General features: G+C 49.1%; 12 protein-coding genes across 12 annotated transcripts; 8 read left to right on the forward strand and 4 right to left on the reverse strand.

Moving 5' to 3' along the window:
- Positions 1 to 38: 38 nt before the first annotated feature.
- EDB91DRAFT_550753 (uncharacterized protein) lies at positions 39 to 2,524 on the reverse strand. Its single transcript, XM_041327678.1, has 7 exons — positions 2,405 to 2,524; positions 2,304 to 2,341; positions 2,230 to 2,247; positions 2,115 to 2,178; positions 2,017 to 2,055; positions 1,032 to 1,962; positions 39 to 978 (listed from the first exon to the last, which is right to left on the reverse strand). Exons 2-7 carry the CDS (start codon positions 2,318 to 2,320, stop codon positions 122 to 124), a joined length of 1,926 nt encoding a protein of 641 aa, XP_041175315.1. The 5' UTR covers positions 2,321 to 2,341; positions 2,405 to 2,524; the 3' UTR covers positions 39 to 121.
- A 293-nt stretch (positions 2,525 to 2,817) lies between these two features.
- Positions 2,818 to 4,561, forward strand: EDB91DRAFT_1143903 (uncharacterized protein). The gene has a single exon (XM_041319117.1). It carries the CDS (start codon positions 3,012 to 3,014, stop codon positions 4,500 to 4,502), a length of 1,491 nt encoding a protein of 496 aa, XP_041175316.1. The 5' UTR covers positions 2,818 to 3,011; the 3' UTR covers positions 4,503 to 4,561.
- A 1,338-nt stretch (positions 4,562 to 5,899) lies between these two features.
- EDB91DRAFT_1056089 (uncharacterized protein) lies at positions 5,900 to 6,508 on the reverse strand (the record flags this gene model as incomplete). Its single annotated transcript, XM_041313976.1, has 2 exons — positions 5,900 to 5,982; positions 6,028 to 6,508. Coding segments are annotated over 2 exons (564 nt in total), but the record flags the coding sequence as incomplete, so codon positions are not given.
- A 4,121-nt stretch (positions 6,509 to 10,629) lies between these two features.
- EDB91DRAFT_1329744 (Inosine/uridine-preferring nucleoside hydrolase domain-containing protein) lies at positions 10,630 to 12,200 on the reverse strand (the record flags this gene model as incomplete). Its single annotated transcript, XM_041325330.1, has 8 exons — positions 12,050 to 12,200; positions 11,939 to 12,003; positions 11,807 to 11,893; positions 11,317 to 11,755; positions 11,250 to 11,270; positions 11,064 to 11,198; positions 10,764 to 11,032; positions 10,630 to 10,710 (listed from the first exon to the last, which is right to left on the reverse strand). The coding sequence occupies exons 2-8, from the start codon at positions 11,972 to 11,974 to the stop codon at positions 10,630 to 10,632; spliced, it is 1,068 nt and encodes a 355-aa protein (XP_041175318.1). The 5' UTR covers positions 11,975 to 12,003; positions 12,050 to 12,200.
- A 235-nt stretch (positions 12,201 to 12,435) lies between these two features.
- Positions 12,436 to 13,959, forward strand: EDB91DRAFT_1225067 (WD40-repeat-containing domain protein; the record flags this gene model as incomplete). The annotated part of the gene is made up of 8 exons (XM_041320961.1): positions 12,436 to 12,537; positions 12,601 to 12,747; positions 12,802 to 12,940; positions 12,993 to 13,165; positions 13,216 to 13,385; positions 13,438 to 13,524; positions 13,574 to 13,652; positions 13,706 to 13,959. The coding sequence occupies 8 exons, from the start codon at positions 12,436 to 12,438 to the stop codon at positions 13,874 to 13,876; spliced, it is 1,068 nt and encodes a 355-aa protein (XP_041175319.1). The 3' UTR covers positions 13,877 to 13,959.
- A 412-nt stretch (positions 13,960 to 14,371) lies between these two features.
- EDB91DRAFT_551230 (uncharacterized protein) lies at positions 14,372 to 15,914 on the forward strand. The gene has a single exon (XM_041327679.1). It carries the CDS (start codon positions 14,475 to 14,477, stop codon positions 15,471 to 15,473), a length of 999 nt encoding a protein of 332 aa, XP_041175320.1. The 5' UTR covers positions 14,372 to 14,474; the 3' UTR covers positions 15,474 to 15,914.
- Positions 15,915 to 16,290: 376 nt separating this feature from the next.
- EDB91DRAFT_1143913 (uncharacterized protein) lies at positions 16,291 to 17,654 on the forward strand (the record flags this gene model as incomplete). Its single annotated transcript, XM_041319118.1, has 2 exons — positions 16,291 to 17,000; positions 17,033 to 17,654. Coding segments are annotated over exons 1-2 (1,046 nt in total), but the record flags the coding sequence as incomplete, so codon positions are not given.
- A 271-nt stretch (positions 17,655 to 17,925) lies between these two features.
- On the forward strand, positions 17,926 to 19,280 carry EDB91DRAFT_1250338 (uncharacterized protein; the record flags this gene model as incomplete). Its single annotated transcript, XM_041323213.1, has 2 exons — positions 17,926 to 18,021; positions 18,102 to 19,280. 2 exons carry the CDS (start codon positions 17,926 to 17,928, stop codon positions 19,278 to 19,280), a joined length of 1,275 nt encoding a protein of 424 aa, XP_041175322.1.
- Positions 19,281 to 19,945: 665 nt separating this feature from the next.
- On the forward strand, positions 19,946 to 21,283 carry EDB91DRAFT_1250339 (uncharacterized protein; the record flags this gene model as incomplete). Its single annotated transcript, XM_041323214.1, has 2 exons — positions 19,946 to 21,037; positions 21,062 to 21,283. The coding sequence occupies 2 exons, from the start codon at positions 19,946 to 19,948 to the stop codon at positions 21,281 to 21,283; spliced, it is 1,314 nt and encodes a 437-aa protein (XP_041175323.1).
- A 1,586-nt stretch (positions 21,284 to 22,869) lies between these two features.
- On the forward strand, positions 22,870 to 24,987 carry EDB91DRAFT_551300 (uncharacterized protein). The gene is made up of 2 exons (XM_041327680.1): positions 22,870 to 22,933; positions 22,986 to 24,987. The coding sequence occupies exon 2, from the start codon at positions 23,144 to 23,146 to the stop codon at positions 24,551 to 24,553; it is 1,410 nt and encodes a 469-aa protein (XP_041175324.1). The 5' UTR covers positions 22,870 to 22,933; positions 22,986 to 23,143; the 3' UTR covers positions 24,554 to 24,987.
- Positions 24,988 to 25,014: 27 nt separating this feature from the next.
- EDB91DRAFT_551328 (uncharacterized protein) lies at positions 25,015 to 26,150 on the reverse strand. The gene has a single exon (XM_041327681.1). The coding sequence runs from the start codon at positions 25,664 to 25,666 to the stop codon at positions 25,421 to 25,423; it is 246 nt and encodes an 81-aa protein (XP_041175325.1). The 5' UTR covers positions 25,667 to 26,150; the 3' UTR covers positions 25,015 to 25,420.
- EDB91DRAFT_1295020 (uncharacterized protein) lies at positions 25,684 to 27,069 on the forward strand (the record flags this gene model as incomplete). The annotated part of the gene is made up of 5 exons (XM_041324903.1): positions 25,684 to 25,783; positions 25,831 to 26,150; positions 26,202 to 26,528; positions 26,581 to 26,712; positions 26,781 to 27,069. 5 exons carry the CDS (start codon positions 25,684 to 25,686, stop codon positions 26,946 to 26,948), a joined length of 1,047 nt encoding a protein of 348 aa, XP_041175326.1. The 3' UTR covers positions 26,949 to 27,069.
- Positions 27,070 to 27,577: the final 508 nt, after the last annotated feature.

Below are 27,577 nucleotides of genomic sequence, written 5' to 3' on the forward strand. Positions count from 1 at the left end.
ACATGGGTCAATCATGTTTCATCGAATGACAGGGACAGCATTTTCTTGGCCTGAGTTATTCCTACACAGAACTACCGTACAGATACATGCAGCATACAGCGTGATTGCGGAATGGTCCGAATTAACGAACAATTAGGGTCTTAATCCCCCGAAAGTGGACAGAGCCCAATGAAGGCTTTGCTATCAGCCGCTCCGTTGTTCCCACTCTCTCGTAAGGTCCTCCATGTTTCCTCTTCATCAGCAGCTGCGCAACGAAAGGTTCCTGAAGATAGGACAAGAACATGACCACGGAGTTGTGAGACACTGCGGTGGCCACAGCGTCTAAAGAGTCTGATAACATGCTCTTCGATCTCCCCAGCCAACTGGGAGGCTTTCCAGACGCTTCAGGACATTCGTCATCTTCGGCTTCAGCGTCCACGATTTCCGCAGCATCTGCTGGCGGAATAAGGCCGACCTCCCACATCCGAACAAGACGGTAGCTGGGCGAGTCTTCTTCGTCCGTGATATCAGGTAGAAGTCTATGGGTCGTAATCGTCATCTCAGCGAGACCTTTGGCCTTGACATGATAGCCCAAGCCATGAGTGGTAGGGTCTGTCATTTCAACTGGTGTCAATGTTGTGACCTCGTGAACAAAGAATTGCATGTTCATCTTCCCGTTAGCAATGAAATGACCGTGAGGAGGGTCATGAAGGAGGTTTTTGACATTTCTTATGACGGAGGCGGTGAGACCAGTAGTAAGGTCCCTGGACATCTTATACAGCTTAATATGAGGGAGCTTCGACGAGCCCCTCCTGCATTCAGCTGCAGATTTCGCGAAACAGCGGGGGTGCGATGCAAAGTACGAATGGAGGTCTGAAGGTTCCCCGACCCAGTCGAACAGTGACAGGTCTTCCGTGAGGTTCATGATTTCCTTTTGAAGGCGGACAAAAGCGTGCTTCTTCTCCCCATACATGACTGGCATATGAACGCCAAAAATGCCTGTAAATTGGAGGGCTTGAGACAATCGCCGCATTGAAAGCGTGAAAACCTACCCATCATGCAGTACGCCATATCTTCGATCTTAGCCGTCCTCCTAGACGCAAGCCAGCCCATCCTCTTCTTGACCTCGTCTGGGCCGACATCTCTCAAACCCGGTACAAAGTGGTTGAGGACGTTGCGGTCAATAGACGTAGTCTGAGATATAATTTTGACGACTTGAGGATCTTCTTTGTGGTTCTGCTTGCTATCAATATATGGCGTCCAATCCTTCTTATAGAACCAGACGAGCCGAGGGGCAATGAGCTCTTGTAGCGTCCATCCACGGGTGAACCATACACTGTGTCTGAAACTTTCTTCGTCCGTGACGTCTGAGAGATAGACGATGGTGCCAGACGACAACCGATACCACGAGAACATGGAGATGATAGACTCCTGGAGCTCAACGTTGTTCGTCTTGTCGATACAACACGTATCGCTCCAAGCCCATCGGAACTGGTTGTCCCTGGCAGTCATGCAAAACTTTTGCAACTTGACAATTTCTGCTGGTGCTGTCATATCGTAGATGCTCAGTGCGTCCTTAACGTGCTGATACGTGGGCTCGTCATCAGCAGCACCCCAGCGATGGGAGAACATAGCGAATTCGAAGAACGTATCAACAATTGCCTTCATCTCCCTCTCAGAGGCCCTGAGAATCTTCACCTCAACTTCCTTGTAGGCGTGAGACTCTTTAAGATGAGCATAGAATTCTCCCGTAGAGCATAACTTGCCCGACGTTGTATCAATGAGACGAAGAGGGATGGTACCGAGCTTGTCGTCGATGATGCTATCGAAAAGCTCTTGTTGCTTCTTGGCCCTGGCCTCGTCGCTGAGGGGCTGTTGGTAAGATGAGAGTGTGGGGCTTGTAGGCGAGACAGTGGGCGGTGACGTGAAGGGAACCGCAGAGGGACTCTGGACTTCGGTATCATCCTGTTCCGGCGCTGGCGGCTGGAATTACAACATCTTCAGCGAATTTCCCTCTCATGGTGTTGAAAGACTTGCCTCTGTGGCACTGGAGGTCGTGTCGACATGAGGGTTAGACTAGAAACATAGTATCATCAGCCCATTGTCGGGGAAGAACGGCCGATGAGGCAACTGACATCACTTGACCCCCCACCCGAGCCAAAGATGGACGAGCCTGGGGCACCATGAAGATGAAGAGAGCTAATACGGCATCAGTCAACTAACCCTTCGGCAGCGTAACAATCCACAGACCTTTTGAGTTTACTGCTGCTGTGGGAGCACAAGTGAGTAGTAGGAACTCAAGATAATATTGCAAGGTGGCGTACGATATTGACAAGGGCATCGTGTCAATGATGTCGAGAGACTGTCGTTCAGTAGTGAACTCTGAGGTGAAGGTGACAGATTGTTCGATCGATATGATGCGTACGTATTGTAGGGGATACAGAGTATGGCCCACAATGAGTTGATTACAGCCTCATGAAGGCTTACAAAGATCAGGGAAGGCTTTTCGTGTTACTGAATGTGGAATGCCACAGGATCGTAGGGATGGCGACATTCTCAAGCCTTGCTTTATTCTGGAAAATCGTCGTCTCGTCTCTTCCGGCTGGATTCTGTCAGCGAAACACTCCTATAATTAATAAAGAACTGACAATCAGTGCACGTCTGTGCACGTCTGTGAGAGCTGAAGTCAGATATCCTGGAGGTTGGATTGCGCGCTTGAAGGTAACATCAAAGTGAAGGCTGTGAGTGGCTGTGTCGCATAATCATTGATGCTGGTTAAGCAGAATTGGACATCATGACGGCACTGCTGAGTTCAATTGAATCGGCTAAATAACTGATGAGGCTCAGTGCAACCGATTCCCGAACATGGACAAATTTCTTATTTCGCGAATCACGATGACCCCAGCGGCCAGCCATCATTGATCATCGATCAGCATTGGTCCTGTGTTTTCGCTTCGTAATCCTTGGGGTTTGATCCTGACATATGAAGGAGAAATGACCTGCGGACGACGACAGCTTTCTTCAGATTCATCATGCCCACAGTCACGCTAAACACGAATCACTTTAGCCTCGATGTCGGTGGCTTCGCAGGTTTCTTTGGAGGCGAAGAGGCGGTCTCCGCTATGGAGACTGTGCATCTCTATAGAGCAAGACGGTGGACGGGTTGGTTCAATTCCCCAGGCAGCTACAGTGTTGGCAAGCACTATGGCCAGCTTGCCAACTCCCGTCTCTGGGATGGAATGTTTCCAGGACCCAATTCAGACCCTACCACGTACATAGGGCTCGATGGAAAGACCGGGCCCCTGTATGTCGCATCCCAGTCCGGCACGTTCCTGAAGCAAACGGGCCACCTTGCATACCTGTTAATGCAGAGATGCAAGGACCAACGAGCTGTGACAGTAGCGGGAAGAAGGACGAGACCGAATAAAGTTACCATCTTGGAAACGCAAGACATCGAGTTCAGCGCTGATCCCGTACCTAGCCTTACCATCCGTGCCCGAGATGGCTTTCACAAACACGTCGCTTTTCTCCCTATCGCCACCAGCATTGCAACGTGTGTACTTTGCGCATGGGACAATGACTGGTATTGCTTTTCCTTGATCCTCCTCGGCATTCTCGCCAATGGCATTTCGTGTTTTGTCATCGGCTCTGCATCTATAGTCCTCCAGAGTGTCGCCCCCTCTAAAAATGCACCGCCAGGTGATGGCATGTTGATGGATGGAAATCACGTAGTCGTCATGCGCGGAAAAGAGAAGAACGTTATTGCCATCACGCAGGGCAAGTTCCAGTTGGAGTACAAGCCCTGGGTCCGTATGCGTATGAGGAAGGAGAGGAGGAATCGAAGCATTGTAGGAGATGGGATCCGTAACGTCCACTGGCTTGGCAAACAGGATACAGAGGGCGGTCCGGAGGTGCAGAATGATGAGGACGCCGAGATCAATGACGAATACGGAGCAATCGGGCTCTGTTCACTCCTCCTAGTCGCTCAGTTTCTGACGCAGTTACTCCTGATACCACAGGGCACGCTGTTCGGGCAGGTTATGTTCCTAACTTCCTTCGCCGTGTCATGGGCCTACAATCTCTTCTTGTCGTCCATGGACAAAGAATACCTGCAGGAGGACCTGCTCGTTCAGGCGCTGGGTTTGTCGGAGGACCATATGACGACGTACAAATTGGGCACAAGAACAACTGCAGCTGTGTTCGCTTGCCTAGCCCTTCAGCCCGACTGCGAGTCCGGAGAGTGGGGGAAGAAGGGTTTCAAACCACAAGAGATCCTTCGACAATTCATTCCGAACGACACAGAAGTGTGGGCGGTCTGGAGAAACCAAGTATTGGAACAGATGAAAAGCAACAAGTCGGTCTTGCAATCACTTGATCTTCAAGTTGAGGCTTGTGGTGACCGCATAGCTGCGTTCGATGATGCCGAGAAGAAGTTGTTGACTGACCTGCTCTTGGATGCTCGCACTGCATACAAGCAGCATTTTATACTGCAGGCTCGGCGTCGCAGCGTGATTAGCACGTGAAAGCGGAGGCGTAGTAGGTTGCTAGTCTTGGGAGTTACTTGGACCCCTTCGTGTACATATTTGAGACGAGCATCCCCGTTCTCGGTGTTGCGTCGCAGTCGATATATTCAGGATCCCTTGGACACTTGTAGCAATGTCTGTCATAACTAGACAATGCACTGAAATTTTGAAATTTGATATGTGATGGACTATGCCACTCCGTCGATGACATGGACTGGGACAAGCAACAATGACGTACTACGGATGTCGGATTCAGATGATCGACATTTAAATTCCCTTTTGGGGGTGTTTCTCCTGGGCTTTTCTTGATGACCGCTACGCGAGTAGATTGCTTAAATAAATGCAGTAGAGTCCTCAAGAAGTTATTATATAGTAGTTCATAATCGTGGAGTTCAACATAATCGTCACGGTAGTTAAGCAAACATGAGTAAAGCAATGCAGAGTGAGCGCTAGCGAGGAGCAATATAGTCGCGAAGGTTTCAATGTACCAGGAGAGTTTTAATACCCCTGAAATTAACGGACCCAGAGGACGCATGGGCAATGATGCGAGTAGTGGTTCCAACCCTCCGCCAAGGCTGCTTACCACCGGGCGTAAAAAGAAGTTGCGCAACAAACGGCTCTTGCAGCTTCCGAAGGAATGTGGCGGCGGCGTTCTGAGTGACCATGTCGGTAACAAACTCGGTGACAAACTCTTTGGATCTTCCGACCCAACTCTCTTTTCCCTTCTCCTTCTCTCCCTTCTCCTTCTCCTTCTCTTTTCCCTTCTCCTTCTCTTTTCCCTTCTCATTCTCTTTTCCCTTATCCTTCTCTTTTCCCTTATCCTTCTCTTTTCCCTTATCCTCCTCTTGTTCCTTCTCCTGCTTCTGAGAGTCCTCTGTTGTAGGCGGCTCCGGGGAATCAGGGCACTCAATAGTCGGGGCATCAAGAGCCACGGCGACTGTGCTTTCCGGAGGAATGAGACTGACCTCCCACATTCGCACGATGCGGTATTTGATAGCGTCCTTTCCAGATACAGGAAATAGCTCCTGTGTAGCGATGACCTCGAGCTCCGAGAGGCCCTCAGCTTTGACGAGGTAGCTGAAGATTCCGGGCTTGTTGGGATTTGGGACAAGGGTGATCACTTCATGGACGAAAAGTGGCATACTCATTCTCCCATTCGCGATAAAACGTCCGGGAGGTGGTTCTCTAAAAAGGTCCTTTACGGCCTTGAGAACGGTAGAGGACAAGCCGGTAGTGATACCTCTCGAAGTTTTGAGCAACCTGAATTCGAATTTCGACGAAGTGGAGTCCTGCCGAGCGTCATCATGCGGGGTCATAAAGCACCTGGGATGCGCAGCAAAGTAGCTGTGAAGGGCTGATGGCTCTCCTACCCAGTCGAAGAGCGAGAGATCTTCAGTTAATGCCATGATCTCCTTCTGAAGCCGTACGAAGGCGTTATGTTTCTCCCCGTACATAACGGGCATATGGATACCGAAAATACCTGGCAATGGTGTTAAAATGATTCATCAGCTAGGACAATACTTACCCATGAGGCAATAGGCCATGTCTTCGATCTTCTTCGTTGCCCTGCTACCCACCCAACTCAACCGCTTCTTGACACTGTCAACGCCGGGCTGGAATGCCTTCAAAACGTCGATATCGATGCGGGTGATGTCGTGGAGAGTGGTAAGAAGTTCTTCTTTGTGATTGTTATCAGAATCGATGAGCGGCTGCCAATCCTGCTTGTAAAACCGAATAAATCGAGGTGCGAGTAGCTCCTGCAACGTCCAGCCTCTCTTAAACCACTGGCTGTCCTTCAACTGCGAAATGTCGGAAACGTCTGCGAGGTAAACGATAGTGATCGCCGACTCCTTATACCAAGAAAACATAGAGATGATGGACTCTTGAAGCTCGGCGTTGTTCGACTTATCGATACAACACGTATCGCTCCACGCCCATCGATAGCCTGCTCCCTTCGAGACAGTACAGAATTGCTGCAGCTTGCGGATTTCTCGCGGGGCATTCATCTCATAGACGCTGCCCTTGATTTGCCAGTACTGGGGTTCGTCCTTCGCGCTTGCCCACTTGTGGGAAAGCATCGAATATTCGAAGAATTCGTCGACGGTGCGCTGAAGCTCCTCCACAGACGTGGACAGAAGATTCTCAGTGAGTCGTTGGTACTCCTCCGACTCTCTGAAAATTTCGTCGAGGTCATTGCTAGTATATAGGATCCCGCTATGGGTGTCTATCAAGCGAAGAGGTATGTTCGCTAATGTCTCGTCAATCATGTTCTGAAGATTTTCCTGTAGGCGCTTGAGGGTATCCTCGGGGTCTTCGACAGGGCTGGCAACTCTGACGGCATCCTCTGCGCTAGAAGACTCTTCGGCCGCCCGGACGGCTGCGTCTGAGGATGTGGACTCAAACTGTATTTCTCCCTCTTCTTGGGGGGATTCTGTCACTATGGGTAAGGAATCTTGGCGAGGCGATTCGTCTTGCGAGTTTCTTGCATCTTCTCCTTGTGCACCTTCCGCAGTGTTCGTCGAGTCATCCTCGACGTCGTCTACAGAGGCTTCCTACATTCATGCGTTAGTAAGAACACGGACAGAAGTAGCAGAGATTGCACCTGGGCAGCGTTATCCTCACTTGTTTGTGACGATGATCGACGAATGAATTTGAAACGGCTGGGGGAAACTCAGAACAATGATATCTGCAGTTCGCTAAACCGACCTTGATTTTTTATTACCCCTGAACACAACCATCACTTCAGATAGGCTTGTATACTAGAACAATGGCACTCACGATTTATCGATGCCCATAGCGGATAGCACAAGGCAAATTTGTCAAAGACAAGAGGTGGGTCCATCTAACATGGCGTGACGAGAATGCATTTATACGTCGTCTAGCCTAACGACATTTACTAAGCCCCGGGGGCCGGTACGTCAAGCAGCAACCAACTGATGCCAAAGATCAAAGTTTTGCGGCGGGGGTAATTGTCAATTGGTGGCTGACGCATATCTGATACAGACACGTGTTGGAGAAACTCACAGCCAACAGATCAACATGACCAACAACCCAGTTCCCATGAGATGTTAATTTGACAAGCAGAATCAGGGGTTTGCTGATAGAGGGTGATCGCCAATCGGTGATGGTGAGTGAAACTTGTGCAGATCACAACTACCAACCAAGAACAGCCTTATCAAAAGCGCTCGACTGTCATGGTGCCTTCGGCTTGATACAACAGGGGTGGAAAAGTTCTGGCAGATATGGCAATTTATACTGGCCACAAGCTTAAGGTGCGTCGCGTATGAAAGGACGTATGTCAAAGAGCAAAGTTTGAAGACCATGCGTAGGCAGTGCCTATCACTGGTACAGTGCAAAACGGGAAAAACCGACCTCCGCCACAGTACAAACACAGATCGCTTTCTACATCACCCCATCCCATTTGATTTACACCTAAAGTGGTGGAATCACCTCCGTTTGAACCTAGCTACAAACATATCTGATTACTTTGTTACAGCTATCTTCATATCGATAGACCAGAATTTGAAATACTCACTTGGCCGCTTTTATTTGTTATTGGAGCGAAGCAGGCTATACTGTGATATTGATACATCACTGAACCTACAGTGGCAATGAAAATGTGATACATGAATTGCTGTAGTGCATAGCATTCGTACAGCTGTAGTAAGTGATATATCACTTGTACAAGGGGGGGACCTATTGTGGCGTAGTGGGGAGGGTGTGGGAATAATTGATATTGTGGAGATTCCCAAAGTGGGCAATATTTTTGGTGTTGTGGGGTAATTCTCACACTTTGTGGCTGAAAAATGCGAAATTGTGGGACTAGTGTTGCTGGTGAAGTGAAGTCAGTTCGAACTGACTTCACTTCACTTCGAAAATGAGGCAGTTCATCACAATCTGGTTCATTACACTTCAACCCAATTTGTCTAATTGCGCGCCAAGATGAAGTAGATAGTTTCTTATCTTGAGCCCTATACTTGCATGAGGCGCCAGCCTCTGGTGGTCATTTCTCATCTACTAACTATTACTTGACAATATCTGTGAATTCGAACCTATTCCACGCTTGTACATGACATTAGTTTTGGAGGATTCCTGCCCGCAAGCTAATGCAAGGCTATACAATACATTTGCTTGCCGCTCATTGAGATCAATGGAAGGCCTGTGGCCATGCCCTTTCGCGATGCTAAGCAGCTGGTATAAGTATTCGAACTCACCATCTGACGAGAAACCAATTTTTTTCAACGTTGTTCGTCTTGTCGATACAACACGTATCGCTCCAAGCCCATCGGAACAGGTTGTCCCTGGCAGTCATGCAAAACTTTTGCAACTTGAGAATTTCTGCTGGTGCTTTCATATCGTAGATGTTCGGTGCGTCCTTAATGTGCTGATACGTTGCTTCTTGGCCCTGACCTCGTCGCTAAGGGGCTGTTGGTAAGATGAGAGTGTGGGGCTTGTAGGCGAGACAGTGGGCGGTGACGTGAAGGAAACCGCAGAGAGACTCTGGACTTCGGTATCATCGTGTTCCGGCGCTGGCGGCTGGAATTACAACATCTTCAGCGAATTTCCCTCTCATGGTGTTGAAAGACTTGTTTTTGTGACACTGGAAGTCGTGTCGACCTGAGGGTTAGACTAGAAACATAGTATCATCAGCCCATTGTCGGGGAAGAACGACCGATGAGGCAACTGACACCATTTGACCCCCCACCCGAGCCAAAGATGGACGAGCCTCGGGCACCACGAAGAGAGCTAATATGGCATCAGCCAAACAACCCTTCGGCAGCATAACAATCCACAGACCTTTTGAGTGTACTGCTGCTGCGGGAGCACAAGTGAGTAGTAGGAACTCAAGATAATATTGCAAGGTGGCGTACGATATTGACAAGGGCATCAAGTCAATGATGTCGAGAGACTGTCGTTCAGTAGTGAACTCTGAGGTGAAGGTGATAGATTGTGAGTTCATAGTACCCTGTTATCACTCGGACCTTACTCGGTTCCTACAATCCCTGCAATAACAAAGTCCGAACACCCTCATTGCATTCACACCGATCAGACCCCAAACACTTACCGAGACATTCGGTTCCACTTATTGTTGACGGCATCACCCAGCAATATATAACCCTTAACGTCTCCTTACCCTTCATGATCCCTTCCCTCACTTCTCCGGCCCAAATTCGAGTTACCGAGAAGGGAGGTCACTGGTGTTGTTGGCTACGTAGCATTGTTGAGCCTCAAGAAGGTAGGTTAGAATAAGACACAGAAAAAAAGGAAACAAACCATTGGGAAGCCCACCTTCAAATGCTGGAGGAAAACAAGAATGGCAAATTTGATGAAGGACGAAAGCGGCGAAAGTGATGGAGGTGCCAGTGTGTAGTTTTGTGCGGTGTAAGGCATATGCGATGAAATACGATGATGCGTTAGTAAGAACACGGACAGAAGTAGCAGAGATCGCACCTGGGCAGCGCTATCCTCACTGGTTCGTGACGATGATCGACGAATGAATTTGAAACGGCTGGGGGAAACTCAGAACAATGATATCTGCAGTTCGCTAAACCGACCTTGATTTTTTATTGCCCCTGAACACAACCATCACTTCAGATAGGCTTGTATACTAGAACAATGGCACTCATGATCTATCGATGCCCATTCCAACAGGGGCAACTGTCAATTGGTGGCTGATGCATATCTGATACAGACACGTGTTGGAGAAAATCACAGCCAACAGATCAGCATGATCAACAACCCAGTTCCTGTGAGATGTTGATTTGACAAGCAGAATCAGGGGTTCGCTGATAGAGGGTGATCGCCAATCAGTGATGGTGAGTGAAACGTGTGCAGATCGCAACTACCAACCAAGAATAGCCTTATCGAAAGCGATGGAAAAGTTCTGGCAGATATGGCAATTTATACTGGTCACAAGGTGCGTCGCGTATGAAAGGACGTAAGTCAAAGAGCAAAGTTTGAAGGCCGTGCGTAGGCAGTGCCTGATGTAGACCACTGGTAGTACAGATAGGGGATACCCTTCGGGAACAATGACAGCGAGAGTATGGGTAGACGTAAAGCGGAAGGCCGATAGATTGACCATGGCCCAGACATATGAAGGTCTATGAAGATGCTGCTCTGTCAACTGTCATATTCTGTGTACATTGAGCGGAGATACTCCATCACATCGGGAGACGCAATCTAAAAGCAATTCAAAAAACTGTGCAACCTAGGGGAATCATTCTCGTCAGAAGCAAAGGCTGATTGTAAGTTCGAACACACACCTGAACCTCCCTGAACAACCAGGCAATTCTTCCCGGTGGAGCCCCATGAGTCATCACATATTCGATAATTCCAGATGTCAATGACCGTCTCTCCTGCCGTGTGCTTACCGTGCAACTCCACATCCACTCTATAACGTTGGACTTGAAAGAGCTCAGGGTGGGACACATATGCAATGGTTAGTGCATCATGGAGAGGTGGACCTTGATCGAAACCAAATGTTGACTTGTACGTTCCTGCGAAGAAACTGATGAGGGAAGAAAGTGTGCCTCTGAGATCAGTGGATGGATGTGGCAGCACGCCATTCCAGGAGAGGTAGATGGGGTGATCTCAGGCGGGAATGGATGACTGGAGTGACAATCGCCGTGTGTGTAACATTGATGGGTATCATGACAGTCTTGACTGGAGCGTCTAAGACAATCTGAGCCGCCTCAGCTGATGGAGGATCAGGACGAGTATTGTAACATTTTCCAATAGAATACGCACGATCGCACATAATATTAAACTCTACACGATTAGCGTAAGGGGTATAGCTTCGAGTAGAACAACATACCTGCGACGGCGGATCTATTTCCGAGGCCAACTCCTCCGCCCATGAATACAAATTGCTCCACTGCTTCTAGAAGGTCTGGATAGACGCTAATAAATAGGGCAATGTTCGTCATTGGTCCGGAAGAGACAACCGATACTTGGCGGCCAGTACCATTGTGCCACACGTCCTTGATCGATGTTGCCATCCCCTCGATGGCATGGATGAACGACCCATCATCATTTCGAGCGAATCGTGCCTGAACTTCAGGACTATCAGCTGACGGGAGCCCTACAACACCTCCTAAGCCATCCTCTCCATGGATTTCAGGATCGTGCTTTGTGGGTCGAAGTAACGGCTTAGATGCGCCGCGATAAACCAGGACATCGGAAGATGCGGCAAACGCGTGCAGACACCTTGCAGTGTTTTTGGCAGTGCAATCAGCGGACGCATTACCATGAACCTAGAGCGATTTTGTTTGATAGAGACCTGTCTGGGAAGCCGCTTTACATACACTGGATACTCCCAGAAGCTTGATATTCTCTAGTTGACAGGCCATCATAAGTGCAGTAGCATCATCATGTCCCTGTGAGGCATTCCTCTCAGCACATCCACGCCAAACGAGAACAAACGGTCAATCGCGTACGGGATCTACGTCTAACCAGACATACTTCAAAGTCATCGTCTGCTATTTGGCTGACTAGGACTGAACTGGATTGATTGTAAGACAACAATAGCGATGAGCAATCGGACTCACATGGATATAAAACAGAGTTAACGGTGTTCAGTTACATACGCCTTTTGTTGCTTTACGTTCGTGATTTCGAATTAAAAGCTTGGAACCAATGTCGATAATATTTCTACCATAGTAATCGAAGGTCGTACCGGTCAGGCCGACTCTGTCACGCCGATGAGAAATGAAGGACCAGTGGTAACGTAAGCTGACTTCTAACTTGCCAAGCTTGAACGGAATTGCAATTGTCAATTGAAGGTGAAGAGTCGACGCAGATCTCAACTCTCGGGCAAGCTCTCAGGATAAGTTTGTGGTTGTTTGCTATAGGCTTTCGATCCTAACAATCACAAACATCGTCTGCCAGCGAGTGTCTCGATTGTCTGAGTGAAACCACTACCTCAATCACATCAATGTCAAGTCAAGTAAACAGCAAGGAGGAAGAAGAGGTAACGCCTCTTCAGCGGCCACCCTCCCCCCCTCTCCATACAACATTCGCCGCACGCGGTTTGCATGTGGGTGTAGAGGACTCGCATATCCCAAAGAACCTCGCACGTTAATGCATTCCACCGAATCAGGCACAAAACTTTCCTGCGCATAAGCCGCGTGATCTACGTATACCGTCGCCTCAAGCTATCACTCATGTAGCGTGGAGTTGCGATGGGAAGCGTCTAGCTGGCGTTGGTATCGACAAAATCACTCGCATCTGGACTCCGGAAACTAGTGTACGTACTATGTATGGCATTTTGTCCGAGTTAATCTCCAAAACCAAATTTCAGATGGAATCAAGAGCTGCAACCCACTTTTCTGGCGGTCACTCGGACGACGTTGACTATATATCATGGAATCCCACTCATCCAGAGTTATTTTGCACGTCGAGTCAGAAGGACAGAAGGATTGTATTCTGGGATGCACGACGTAAGTTTTGTATGTTTTGTGCGTATTGTGAGTAACCCTTACAGAATTCAAGAAAGTCGGCACACGCAGCAAATAATTCTGAAAATCTCACCCGTGCAAACGAATTACTCTCCGGATGGCAGGGCTTTGATATTTACTTCAGCTGGGCACCAGCTCTTTTTCTTGACATATGGGAAAGATGGTGATGTAGCAAAAGAGCAGTGGCATCTCTCAGATAAGGACGGAGTTTGTTCATCGTCTCCATCATGTTACGAATTACCGACATTTTTCGACAGAGCATTGTCGCCTCCACCGCCATGTTCAATCATGTCGGTGATGGTATAATCCTGACACATCATTCTGAGCATAGCGTTCGGGTCATGGACTATCCAACGCTGACCCTTCGAGAGAGCCCTGCCGCTCATGTCGGAGGCTGTGTTGCAGTAGCACTCGATCCCCGAGGGAGGTACGTATTAGTTATTTTATGCTTAATCAACATGCATTAACCTCGTCTCTAGGTATCTTGCGTCTGGAGGTTATGACTCCATTGTTAACATGTTCGATCTGAGCGAATGGATATGTGCTCGGACAATCTCCACTTGCGAGTGAGTGAATCAAAGCACAGCAATCCATCCACTCACTTGATTCCTTCAGAAATGCGATCAATGCCTTGAGCTTTTCGTACGATGGGGAGTATCTCGCTATTGCTAATACAGGACCCTACATCGACATAGTAAGGACTCGCTTCTAATAATGTATCTACCTCTAACATAATGTATTCAACAGTGTGCAACAGAGACGGGTGCCCCGTTACATCGCGTTCCTGCATTGGCGCCGTCACCTACAGTGACATGGCATCCCTCAAAATACGTATTTGCTTATTGTGGGCAAACAAAGCTCCGGGAAGGCGGTCCTCCTCCCGTGGCTGTTATTGGCCTATTTGGGGGTGGGATTTGACAAATGAGCTTTGGAAGTTGTCGACGAGTCACCATACGTATACAAGTTCTACCGATTCAATACAAAGCTTGACAGATTGCGACGACTAGCCAGGTTTGGCGAGTATCAGCGTGTTCCAGAAATTTGTTGTCTAATGACATCCTGTGGGCGCACTGGTTCATTGTTTCCTCCAGACCTCGCGTTCTATCAGGTTTCTGTGCGATTGATGGTGCATAGAAATCTTTTAAACATCTGGATGAATCACACTTTGATATTGTGTTCTGGGCCCCATGGGCCAAGGATATCAGATTTGCAGTGCTCGCAAGATGGAATTGTGTGGTGTTACGGTGGTGATTGAACTTATCTTAGAACTTTGCTGTGCTCGTGGAGCCAGATTGATACAAAGTAAGTAGATCGATTTGGTAACTTAGGCTGCCTCGAGGTTGCCTCGAGGTCTGTAGGTCGGCAGCCAGTTTGAAAAAGTTCTCTCAGGACCCCCAACCCTTGATATTAGTAAGTTACGCAATGAACGGAGGAACAAGGAACAATTGGTTCAGGCGCCCATCTCGGTATTTGAAGACTTGCGCAAAGTGAATGGAATTCACGACACCTGCTGAAGATGTACCCGCAGATCGCAATCAATCAATCATCCTTCAAACTTGATTCGGCCGGCGTGGCTGGCTTTTTCGGTGGCGATGAAACACTCTCAGCAATGGCTACGGTGCATCTATACCGCGGCCGAAGATGGCTGGGCTGGTACAACTCTCCAGGAAGCTACACGGTCGCTAAAAAATACGGCCAGTTAGCCAACTCCCGACTCTGGGACGGACTGTTTCCAGGTCCAAATCCCGAACCAGCTGCAGCATTTGGACTGGATGGAAAGCCTGGGCCGCGGTATGTCGCTTCAGTGTCTGGCACAGACATGGCCACGGGGCACCTTGCATACCTCACAATCCAGAGAAGCAAGGAATTGATAGGCGAAGAAGTCGAGGGCAGACCCGGCGCGGAGACATTACCTGCAGCGGTGACTGTTATTGGCGTTGGAGACGTCACGTACAAGGACCAAGTGGGGATGATGCACGTCAATCACGCACTGCTAGCCGCCATACCCATAACCATAAGCTTCGCGACATGCTTCACATGCGCAGTCGTTGGGGACTGGCTTGCCTTCAGCCTCATCCTTCTTGGAATCGTTTCAAGTGGCATCACTTGCTTCGTGATTGGCACTGCGAAACTCCATCTCCGGTCACCCAAAAACGTCACCCCAGGAGTGCCTCCAGGGGATGGATTACTTCTGACCCCACGCGATGTTGTCGTCCTGAAAGGGCCAGAGAAAGACGTGAATGTGATAACCAAGGGAAGCTTCATTCTCGCCATGCGTGGCCACCGAGAGTACCGGAGCGTTGGACTGTGCTCGCTCCTTCTGCTAGCACAGTTCATGTTACAGCTACTCTTAATCCCTCAGACGACACTCTTTGGTCAAGTGATGTTTCTTTCCTCGCTTGCAGCGTCTTGGATCTACAACTCGTTCCTTTCTTCCTTGGAGAGCGAGAAGATACAAGGAGATCTATTGTGCAAGGCGCTGAGGGTTGATGAAACCTGCGATAAAGAGATATGACCTCCCAAGTAGGAGGAGCCAGGCTGTTTTCGCCTGCTCTATTCTCAGCGATGGAGTAGAGAACAAACGAAGACTTTGACGCGGAGCGTATGTTATCGTTGTTCGTGCCGAACAAGACGAGGGTTTGGAGTATCTGGAGAGCCAAGGTTGCGGGGCAATTGAAATCGGCTTCTCCGAACAAAAATTTTCAGGCAACAGCGGAGGAGAAGGAGGGTTTGTGCCAAGAGGAATGCAGATTGCTAGACACTTTCCTAGAGGATGCCCAGCATGCGTTTGAGGCCTGTCGGGAGCGGTGCGATGAATTACGTTCCTTGTACACCCCGAAAGGCCAGGCAAAGGATGTGTGAGTATGTGTGTACTTATCGCGTAGAACATCTCTATGATCGTATTTGACTCTCATCAGACGGCATGCCAGATGCTTAATTTCGAAGATTCTCGATAGAATGAATGCTAAGGGAACCTGTGTTGTGGGCCTCGAATTCCGAGCTTCCTAGCCACCCTATCCGAGAAACACGGGGCGTGGACAGCATGAATCAGAATGCCCAGATAGAAATGCGTTCACTAGGAAGAAGCTAGATATAAGCAAGGAAATCCAGTGAGCCGAGCGACAGTGTAACCACATACCAACTATGTCCCGACACCCAATTTCAGTCACTTCAACAAATTTCACCTTGGATGTGTCTGGCGTTGCAGGATTCTTCGGTGGTGATGAAGCCGTCCAAGCCCTAACGACTATCCACCTATACAAGGCTAGGAGGTGGTCCGGGTGGTACAACGCTCCCGGCAGTTTCGCCGTTGCCAAGTGCTTAGGCCCCATTGCAAACTCTCGTTTCTGGAACGCGCTTTTCCCCGGGCCCAACGAAGAGCCAGAAAAAGTTTTTGGGCTAGACAGCCAATTGGGTCCCAAGTACATTGCTTCCCAGTCCGGCACCATCATCGAGAAGACGACTCACGTTGCGTATCTTGTGTCACAGAAGAGCAAGGAGGTTCTACCCTTAATAAGAGTTCAAGGCCGAAAGTCGAAACCAGTAACCTTGACGGTCGTCGAAGCCACGAACCCGCTGTCTAAGACTCGTACCCCAGAGTCGAAGGAAACTCCAACCATGATCGTTGACGTCTTAGATCATAAAAAATGGTGGGCCAGTATACCCATCTCAGCAAGCTTAGCTGCATGCGCAATGTGTGGGTATGACCATGACTGGTACTGCTTCGCGATGATTCTCCTGGGTATCATTTCCAACGGTTTGACATGTCTTGTTGTTGGCTCAGCATCTGTAGTCCTTGAGGGGGTCAAGCCAGCGGATAACGCCCCTCCTGGGGACGGGATGTTGGTCGATGACAGTTCAAACCACATCGTCATCTTAAAGGGAGCAGAAGAAGACGTAAACGGGATCACAAAAGGGAGGGTTTACCTGGAATATCTCCCGAGAGTGTGGATGAAGAAGAGAAGCCCTGGGCTGCCGAGGGAGCCTTCTGGTGCAACCCCGGATCTAGAGCAGGCGCCGGAAGAGAAGGGGCGCCAAAATGGTTGAGGAAACGCCTGAGATCGAAGAGTACAGGGGCATTGGATTTTGGCGCCCTTCTGCTCGGCATGCAATCATTGCTGCAATTGCTTCTAATCCCCCAAGGAACGCTGTTCGGCCAGCTCATGTTTCTCTCGTCATTCGTAATCTCCTGGGTCTACAACCTGTACTTGTCGTCCCTTGACAAGGAAAAGATCCAACAGGAGCTACTGTTCAAGACGCTGAATGTGGATGTGGGGTCCATGTCGAGGTTTGAGCTAGGCACAAGGACAACGGCTGCGGTATTCGCCACGCTTGTCTTACGACCGCCTTCCCCGATCAAGCTCCTGAACTGTTTTCTGCCGAATAAAACTGCGGTATGGAATCGGTGGAGAGAGCACGTAGGAGGGTATATTAATGCGGAGGGTGTGGGCATGGAACTGAAGCCACTGGAAAGTTGCAATGATGCAGGGTTCACCGAAGAGGAAAAGTCGCTACTCAAACAACTCCTGGATGACGCGAAGGAGGCCATCAGGGGTTACAACGAGAAGTTCTTGAAGAAATCATCCGATTCTGTTTCCCCCTTCGGCACCCTGTCTCAACGTCATGGCTCCAGTGAAAGGCTTTTAAGTCCTACGAGGAGTCCCTCGACAAGAGGGTCGGCGTTCAACCAGCCCGCGTACGCGCCACTGCCCACAGCTGATCGTTAAGGCGAGGATTATTCTTGGAGATGGTTTTATGGTTTTATGCGACAAGTGCAACAAGGATTCGAAAATGCTTACTGGACAGTTGTGTCGACACTAGAATTCGTGGTAGTCAATATGCATTTACAGATTAGCATCAATATGCATTCGTCATTTGATTTAGTAGTAGAATGGAAAATTCCCACCAAGTTAGCGCCTAGAGGAGTACTGCGTTCGTATGAGGTTTTTCAGCAACTTATAAATACCATGCCCACCTTGAATGTGCCAACGCATTTCAATCTCGATACATCGGGCGTCGCTGGATTCTTCGGTGGGGATGAAGCGATCTCAGCGATGGCTACTGTCCATCTCTACCGCGGGAGGCGCTGGCTAGGCTGGTATAATTCACCAGGAAGCTATACTGTCGCCAAAAATTCGGGCAGCTCGCTAACTCAAGATTTTGGGATGGTCTATTCCCTGGTCCAAATCTCACACCAGCTGAGGCATTTGGACTAGATGGGAAACCTGGCCCTCGTTATTGGGGTGTTTTTTCGGGCACAGATATGTCCACCGGTCATCTGGCGTACCTCGTGGTACAGAAGGCCAAAGAAGTTGAGGAGGTGGTAGAAGTGGAAGGGAGGGAGACCACACCTCTGTCCGTCACCATCGTCGATGTCGAAGACGTGATGCTAAAGCACTCGGATCAGGCGCCGATGATGAGCATCCATCATGCTCTCTTGGCCGCTATCCCGATCGTCATCAGTCTTGCGACGAGCGCTCTGTCCGCAGCTTCAGGAGATTGGCTAGCATTTGCCCTCATCCTGCTAGGAGTGATGTCAAGCGGCACATCGTGCTTTGTCATCGGCTCTGCCCGACTCGAATTTGCTTCCGTCAAGGAAGCTGCTCCGGGCACCCCGCTTGCAGATGGGATACTTCTGACGCGAAACGACGTGGTAATCGTCAGAGGTGCAGAGAAAGACATCAATCCAATAACGAAAGGCACATTTGTCCTGAGGATGGATGGCGGCCCGGAATTCAGACGAATTGGACTCTGCTCGCTTCTCCTCCTCGCGCAATTCCTTCTCCAACTCCTTTTCATTCCTCTAGCAACGACATTCGGACAGATCATGTTCATCTCATCACTTGCAGCCTCATGGGCATATAACTCATTTCTGTCATCACTAGAGCAGGAGAAAATACAAGTCGATATCCTGTGGAAAGCGCTTCATGATCCACGAATGTCGAAATTTGGGCTCAAAAGCAGAGCTGCTCAAGCAGTTTTTGTATGTTTAGTTCTCAGCGATGGCGTCCAAAAGCCATCTGTTGACTTCAAGCCAAAGAAGGTCTTGGAATGTTTCATCTCGAACGACACGAGAGTATGGAATACATGGAGAGACAAAGTGACGAAGGAACTAGAAAATAACGACGAAGAAAAATCGTTCAAGCTTAGCCCCGATGATCTACGAGGGTTCAAAGATGAAAGGGTCCTTCTGAAGTCATTGCTTCAGGATGCCCAAAATGCGTATAGAGGTTATCAGGAGCACGTACATAAGATCAAAGACAATGGTCACATTTCTTCGTCAACAGAGAAACAAGTACATCAACCGCACTGTGGTGTTTAATACTTGTTGTAACATACCACCTGTTCACAAAAGCTATCATAGGGTTACCGAGTTGCCATACTATTTTCCATCGATTCGCACAGCAAGACGACCGAGCACGATGCCACCCTAGATCGTATAGTTATAATTTAACACATGGTGACCTCGATACAAACTAGCGCCCGGCTTCCGTTCATGAAGGACAAATATTCAAGCAATCATATCGAGCTCATATCGGAAAAAGGTCGACCGACAGCTAACAGCAACATATCCATGTGGATCATTATTGAAATAGGGGACAAATCAAGTCAAGGAGATCAACGGATTACCGGGATATTACCACAAATTGTGAAGGCGGAGGGGTTTTGGCAGATGGAGGGTATTCCACGGGGGTCCAACATCGTGGACATGTACTGGATATCTTTGGGCTTAGCGTTGCTACGCTTCCGTGAACAAAGGAGGCAGCAGCTTCTTGACCAGCGGCAATGATGAAAGCAAGATTTGTGCTGAGTGCACGCCTCGCATCGGGTGCGCTACTTACAAGAGCAGCTGTGAGTGGAATTCTACACATCAAGCGGCAACGTATTATGCACCACCAGCCTCCCTTTAACATCCATACCGGCTCTTTTGACCTCGACGTATCCGGCGTCGCAGGGTTCTTCGGCGACGAATAAGGTATCTCTGCGATGCAGACCATTCGTCTCTACAGGTACAGAAAATGGCTGGGATGGTACAACTCCCCCGGCGGCTGGAACGTCGGCAGGGATTTTGGAAAACTCGCAAATTCCCCTTTCTGGGACGGCCTCTTCCCTGGGTCCAATGAAAATCCCGCAAAATTCTTCCAGCTTGATGGCAAGCAGAGCCCCAAATACGTCGCCTCTAGATCTGGATCCTTCCCGGAGCAGACCAGCCACCTTGCATATTTGATAACGCAGAAATGTAAGGAGGAGCTAGGAGTGCAGATGGATGGAAGAGTCACGAAACGGTGTAAAGTGACTATTATCCAGACACAACGCGATCCATCTGTGGAAGGGAATCCGCCAGTTCACACGATCCCACCTCACAGCGGGCGTCACGCGCACGTTGCAATCCTCCCAATGGCCATCAGCTTCATCACATGTGCGCTTTGCGGATGGACATACGACTGGTTCTGTTATTCTATGATTCTTCTGGGAATCATATCAAGTGGCCTGGCTACCTTTGTCATAGGGTCCGCATGTTTAAAGCTGGAAGGCGTGGAGCCAGCACCAACAGCTCCGCCCGGAGACGGGATGTTAATGGACGGTGATGACATCGTCATCCTCCTTGGTATAGAGGCAAACATCGCCACCATCACTAGGGGCAAATTCTTTCTCGAATATGAACCCTGGGTTAGGCAGAGGAGCAGTAAGGAAAAGAGGAAACGATCCGTTCTCGGAGACGGGATGGAGTCGACCAGCTCGAATCGCAAAAGCGATGCGGAAGCAGGTCCTCGAGATGGCCCCCCAGACTACAGACCAACGCAGTGCGACGTACCGGTCAGAGACGAGTATGCTGCTATTGGATTATGTTCGCTCCTGCTCGTCATACAACTACTCGGTCAAGTGCTCTTGATCCCCCAGGGGACATTCTTCGGCCACATCATGTTCCTGTCTTCCTTCGTGGCTTCCTGGGCGTACAACTTGTACTTGTCCTCGATCAATAAGGAGTACATTCAACAGAAGTTGCTCCTAGATGTACTCGAGTTGGATGAGCAGCATATGCAGACGTACAGCCTAGGCACGAGAACAACTGCTGCTGTATTCGCCTGCCTGATGCTCTAGCCTCGTGGGAATGATGCAGATGAATGGGAGAGTTTCAAACCAGCAGCCATCATCCAACATTTCATTCCGAATGATACACAGGTGTGGATTACATGGAAACAAAAGGTCTTGGGCGTAATAAGCGAGCGCGATCGCAACCAAGAAGCTTGCTACGGTTTGCTCCAGGTGAGCGCCGAGGATGAAGCGATGTTCAAGAAGGATGACAAAGGACCTTGTCGATAAACTCCTGGGGGACGCTCGCACTGCATACGATCTGGCCACGGCAGAGCAGCGTCGGCTTGGGTTGGTCGGCGGCATGGAAAATTCAAACAATGTAACGAAGTAGTATCTTGTCCACCAGTGACTTGTACCTTACATAATTACGCAACCTTCCGTCAGAATCAGACGGTCTAAGATATGCATCGACAACTCACCAGTATTCTTTACACCGAAGGGGCTGAAGGAATCGCGCCTTTGCATGGGCCTGGGATGAAGTTCCTGTACACAAATTTGTTACCACGCTCTGAACCACTTCGAAAAAATCACACCTTGAGCTAGCTGATTCCTATGTAGTAATCAAGATTTCTAAATTCATAATTCCACGATTGTTCTACGACCGTCGACCGAGCAGAAGACTTCACGAAATGAGGCTGCACCTTGCCGGGCGTCCTGACTAAAAGAAGACGGTTCCTCCTTCGTATAGCTTCGGTTCTTCAGAAGGCAAATTTCAAGCACCTCGAGGAACGCTGTACATCATGATACTTGTGCCGCTTAAAGTTTGAACTGTGATAACAGCATGCCGTTCCGTTTGATAGCCGTTTTGCTAAACCCGAAGGGTGAGTAAGAGCGTGTATACGCAAGTATCTATACACACCACTGAAGTTATTGAAACCCTTGGGTTGTAGCTTGCGGCGTGCGCGAAGTACTTCGCTGTGTTTTTCGAATTTCAAACTCCACCACAACTCAATCAGGCAAGCGTCACAGTGCAATCACATTAGTAAAGGCTTGAACTGGTGGGAACGTGAGAAGGACATATATTACAACGTATAGTAGACAATCACCAACATCAGTATAATTCTGATGCCGGCCGTTGCACTGTGATGCTTGACTTTATAAAGGAAAGCGGAGATTTGAATTCACATGCACAGGTTTGCAACTTGCCGAAGGATCGAGAGGTAGTTGGTGCAAAATCTGATGTTCCATCTGAACGAGTCATGCCTACCACTTGCGGAACTATTACACTACCATCTCAGAATTACATCCTTCTATAGTTTCCACGGCTACAATGTCAAGGACTCATGAATTCACTGACAGGAGCGCTGGAGCCTCATCGACTCATCAACTTAAGCTTCACGTGCAAATACCACTCGTTACGGTTTACTAGGACATCTGTATATGAGCCGCGGTCTGGGCGGTCAATTGAAATTTCGTTACATTGGTTTCCGGTAGGTGACTGTATCAAATGGCACAAGTTCGTGCAATATTGTGGCTGCCTGACTTCAATTCACTGAGGATGTTACATTATTGCAGGATAAATATGGTACACAATCACTGAACAGGTAGGGCTATTCATCGTATCGCACAGTGCAAGCAACGTGCAAGAATTATGCCTGGCTATACTTCGTTTGACTCGGAAGTACGGCTCGGATATTCATGGCGCCGAGTGAACCGGAGCTTCTTGAGCCAGTGCTGTCCCTCGACCCGTTGCAAAGAAGAAGCCAAGTATGTTCCATTATACTTCTACCTACAGGATGGTATTTTAACGCCGGCGCAGATTACACTGAGGCGACCTTCCACACCGCAGGGAGGTGATCAATCAGGGTTCAGAACGCTCAGCCATTGTGGTCTCGTAATCGCGTGCTTTTCGCGATGTGATATGTCATTAATGAGATCGTGGGTTTTTTAACGAGTTCTACAGGATGGGTCTCTGACGCTGGTGCCACAGGAATTGGTTAGGGTTCAGAGAGATTGACTGTGGTCCAGTGTTCACCACCCCGAACCGCTCGCGATGTCAGAGGAAGTCGTGGTTTCTCACTGCCGGTGTGAGATATACTCCGGCCTCCAGAAGCAGTGTGTCATACATTGTGCTCGAGGCGTCTGAGCATGCACTTCCTCCTATTTAGTGACGGGCAACCCGATGACAAGCTCAAAATTCCTGACTCGTTTGAAATGCCTCCACTCATCCGGCCAATTGTACACACTACAAATTTCACGCTTGACGCTTCTGGCGTCGCCGGTTTCTTTGGTGCCGAGGAAGCTATCGCTGCCATGACCACTGTACATTTGTACAGGGGGCGGAGATGGCTCGGTTGGTACAACTCTCCCGGCAGTTATAATATAGCCAAGGAGTTCGGCAGGATATCCAGTTCAAGATTATGGGATGGCCTTTTTCCTGGGCCCAACGATGATCCAGCCGTTGCATTCAAGCTGGACGTGAAGACTGGCCCAAAATATGTCGCGCCACGCTCGGGAACTGTCATACAGCAGACTGGTCATCTTGCGTATCTCCTAACGCAGGAGACGAATGATTTAAAACCACACCCACTTCCTCACACCAGAGAGACATCAGTTTCACGAGTCTCTGTCGTCACGGTCCCTGAAATCACTTATGAGACCCTTCATGTCCAAACCATGAGCATCCACCACGCCGTCCTCGCCAGTTTCCCCATCCTCGTCAGCCTCACCGCATGCATCCTTTCCGCCTTAGTCGCCGACTGGTACTGCTCTGCGATGATCCTCCTCGGGATCATCGCCAACGGTGTCACATGTTTCGTCATTGGCTCCGGAGACCTCAAGATTGATACGGTCACGAAGCCAGCGCAGGGCTCCCCTCCAGGAGACGGGATGCTCTTGACGCATAATGGGGTCATCATCTTGAAGGGAATGGAGAAGAATGTGAATGCGATCACGAAGGGGAAATTTTCACTGGAGCTTAAGGGAAACCCAGAATACCGAGCTGTTGGGCTTTGCTCGCTGCTCCTCAAAGTGCAATTTCTACTGCAGCTCCTCCTCATTCCCCAAGGATCGCTGTTTGGTCAGGTCATGTTCCTGACCTCAATTGTCGCATCTTGGGCGTACAATTCCTTCCTCGCGTCCCTGGAGAAAGAGAAAATACAACGGAAACTGTTTTGCGACAGTATCAAACTTGACCCGGAAGCCATGCACAGTTATCAGCTTGGCACTCGAACCAGCATGGCTGCATTTGCATGCTTCGTTCTTTGCGAAGGTCTTGACAGACCTCTCGAAGGCATCGAGCCGATGAAAATTCTGCTGGAGTTTTTGCCAAACGAGACGCCAGTGTGGCAGAAGTGGAGGCAGCACGTAGTAGCTGAGGTTGAGAAAGAAGAGGGCGAGATGAGTATCCCTGAAGATGTTGATGTGGCGGGGCTTAGTGGCAGTGAGCAAGCACTTTTGAAGACTCTTCTGCAGGACGCAGATGATGCGTTAAAAGGGTATAAGGAGACCCGTGACCGGCGATGCTCGCCGAGCCTTGCCAATGGGACGATACCATAAGGATACTACACTCGTTTATCAGCTGTCTGGAATAGGGAACCATGCCATTTAATTTTTTACGAATAGGTTTTGCATATAGTAGTCCATGCAGTCACATCGTAGTAGTAGAAAGGCGCGGCACAACGTACGCTGGCGTTATTTTCTTCGACGTGCCACTGGCCCAGCACGCAGCCTATGCAACCAAGCAGGATGTCGGCGAGCCTCCTGGGAGGTCCGAGGACATAAGGTGAAGATTTTGAATGTGGTTGGATGCATCATGATGACGATAGTAAGAAGAGAATGCTTGATTTCAATCAGTTTTCTTCGCTGTGCTGCTTATAATAACATCATGATCGGAGCCATTTGAGCGTCATGGAAAAAAGTGAAGACCGTGAGTAGGCAAGGTAGCGACAGCGGGGCTTCGAACAAGGTGGGCATCTGTAATATCACTGTCAGTATCAGGCCTACAGAACACGAGAGCTCGCCGTACACAACGCATTGCAAGAACACCTTGCTCGTCTTAGGCGACTTCAACCACCACGGGAGAAGACACACGCCATGGCTTCCACGTCATCACAACTTGAACCTGCCAACTGCGGCAACCGAGACGACTCTGACACCAATGATGACCTTGGAGGGTCACACAGGCTTTACTGCGTCCATTTCCTATGTTATAGACGGCAAGCCAATAACCAGGAGATCCCGGGATAAGACCACTCGGCGATGGGGAAACGGGTAAGGAGATTGAGGAGGTGTGGGCAGCTGCGTGGAGCTCAAAGCCTGCAAGATTGAGACCGGCATCATAAAAAAATTTCAAGGTCACTCGCAAGGGATCACCTGCATCGATATCTCGGCGGACAGCACGCTGCTGGCGAGCGGGTCATGGGATTAGACAGCGCGGATATGGAGCTTGGAGACTGGCAAACTTGTGGCTGGTTCATTCAACAGTGTTGCTCGGGTAGGCGCAGTTCGATTCTCGACAAACTCGAAGAAGCTCGCAGTCAACTCAGAGCTGGGGACATGCAATTGCCTTGAGATCTGGGATGTCGAAACACAGACATCGAATGTCAGATTTGCCAATGTTCTGGTCCCTGGACAAAAAAAAAACAAAAACATGTTGACCGCATTGAACATTAATTTCAGCTTCACGGATGCTAACGACCTCGCCAAGATCTAGCTATGAGTTCAACACGTCGACGCTGGAGACTGTTGGGGTTCCCTTCAAAGCGTACACCAACCGCCGTGTCGTTGGTTTAGCACTTTCATTTGATTGTGCTCTCTTCACTTAGGCTCACTAGGGCTTCTTGGGACCAGTCACCACACCATCAAGTTCTGGGCCTTCGAGTCCTGCCAGCGGATCGCATACTTTGACTGTGATGAAGATATTTACTACATCAATGCTATCCTCTCACCTGACTCACGCCAATTAGCTTACACGACATGGCACATCGAAGCTAATTATAAGATATATGTATGCAACACTCCACTCAGCGTTCTTGCTAGCATCTGGCCTGCACAAGAAGTATACTCCACCCTCACCCAAATACGCATTTACCCACATGAATTCATATTCTGTGAGCCAACCGTCTCTCGAAGATTGATCGAGCGTTTACTCGAGGTACGCATCACGTTCCTTTCACTTTGTATTAATTCACATCAATCATCGTAGTCCGGCGCAACCCGCCGTCCTGCTGTGACGCCGCCTTCCACACCTTTCTTCCTCAGGCTTCAAAGGTTATTGTATACAATAGACCCGCAGCAATCCATGTTCCTTCACCATGTCCGCAAACTCCTTCCTTTCTTGAACGCAGTTCCTCCTGTTCGGAGTCATCAACCTCGCGATCTCCTAGATGTATGTCGTTTACGCTGCTTCCTCCGCAGTTGGTTCGATTATCACTCTGCAGTTCCCTGCTACATCGGCCCTACCTATCTCTCCTTCGGCCCGGGGGCCCGGGTTACAACTCAGGGTCATTCAGACATGGGTCCTCCCGAGCATGTGAGGCTCTGTCCAGTCCTGTAATTACAATTATCCGCTCACATTTGTTTAGTCTCGAGCACCGTCAACTACCCTTCCCCCACCTTTAAAAGCCCACCTACGCCACCTATCATCTTGGTGGCCCATTCATTCTGGCCCTACACAACCATCTATTGTCGATGTTCCTCTCGCACCGGGTCAATCGGTATGTTCGGTTCATTTTTATCACTGTCACCTAAGTCTCATGCATCAACTTGCAACGCATCGCTATAGCGGGTGCTCCCAGTAATGACAATAACTAGATACGTGACGAAGACTTTGACCCTAATTCACAACAGCCATCCTCAGCTGGGCATATCAACACTGGAGAACATAGAAGCGGCCGGTTGTGTTTCTGCTTCTAGTGCTTTCGCATACATCCCCTTTGCATTTCAGTTTTGATTGCTGACGTTGTATATGTAGCAGTATTTATCGATATGCTGTAACTATCGTACTCTGAATGATGCTGCTCTCGCGATCTTATGGCAGTGATTGGAACACCAATGCGATGATGAAGATGCTCACAGACTTGTGGGTTTTCACTCATGGTTGACAGAAGCCATCATGGGGTTGCGGTATTTGCCATCGATTGATCCACCAAGAAACCCTGAGCCCGTGGCCACCACCCTGGATTGTGTTGTGAAAACACATGGTGAACTTGAACTGACAAGTAACAGCAGTATTTCATGTGGACGATTATCAAAATAGGGACCAATCAGTTCAACGGGATCAGTAGATCTAGAATTGCCACACTTCCAACCGTGCTGAGTGCATGCCTCCTATCAGGTGTGCTACTTAAAAGAGTAGCTGTGAGCCGAATTCTACACATCAAACTGTTGGAAATCAACCCGTCAACACAGTACATAGTTTTCTTCTTGTTAGACTCAGTCTACGCCAGCGGACTTACCATATTAGGAACCCCAGGTACGACGATACTTTCGCTACACTCGTTTGCCGTCTTTTCCCCAGTCTCTAATACTCGACTGGGGGTAAGCCTTGTCTTAGTATACCTAACACGCTCCTTACTGATG

Source organism: Suillus paluster, assembly GCF_016628075.1.
Source record: "Suillus paluster strain FC165 chromosome Unknown EDB91scaffold_42, whole genome shotgun sequence".
NCBI classification, from domain to species: Eukaryota; Fungi; Basidiomycota; class Agaricomycetes; order Boletales; family Suillaceae; genus Suillus; species Suillus paluster.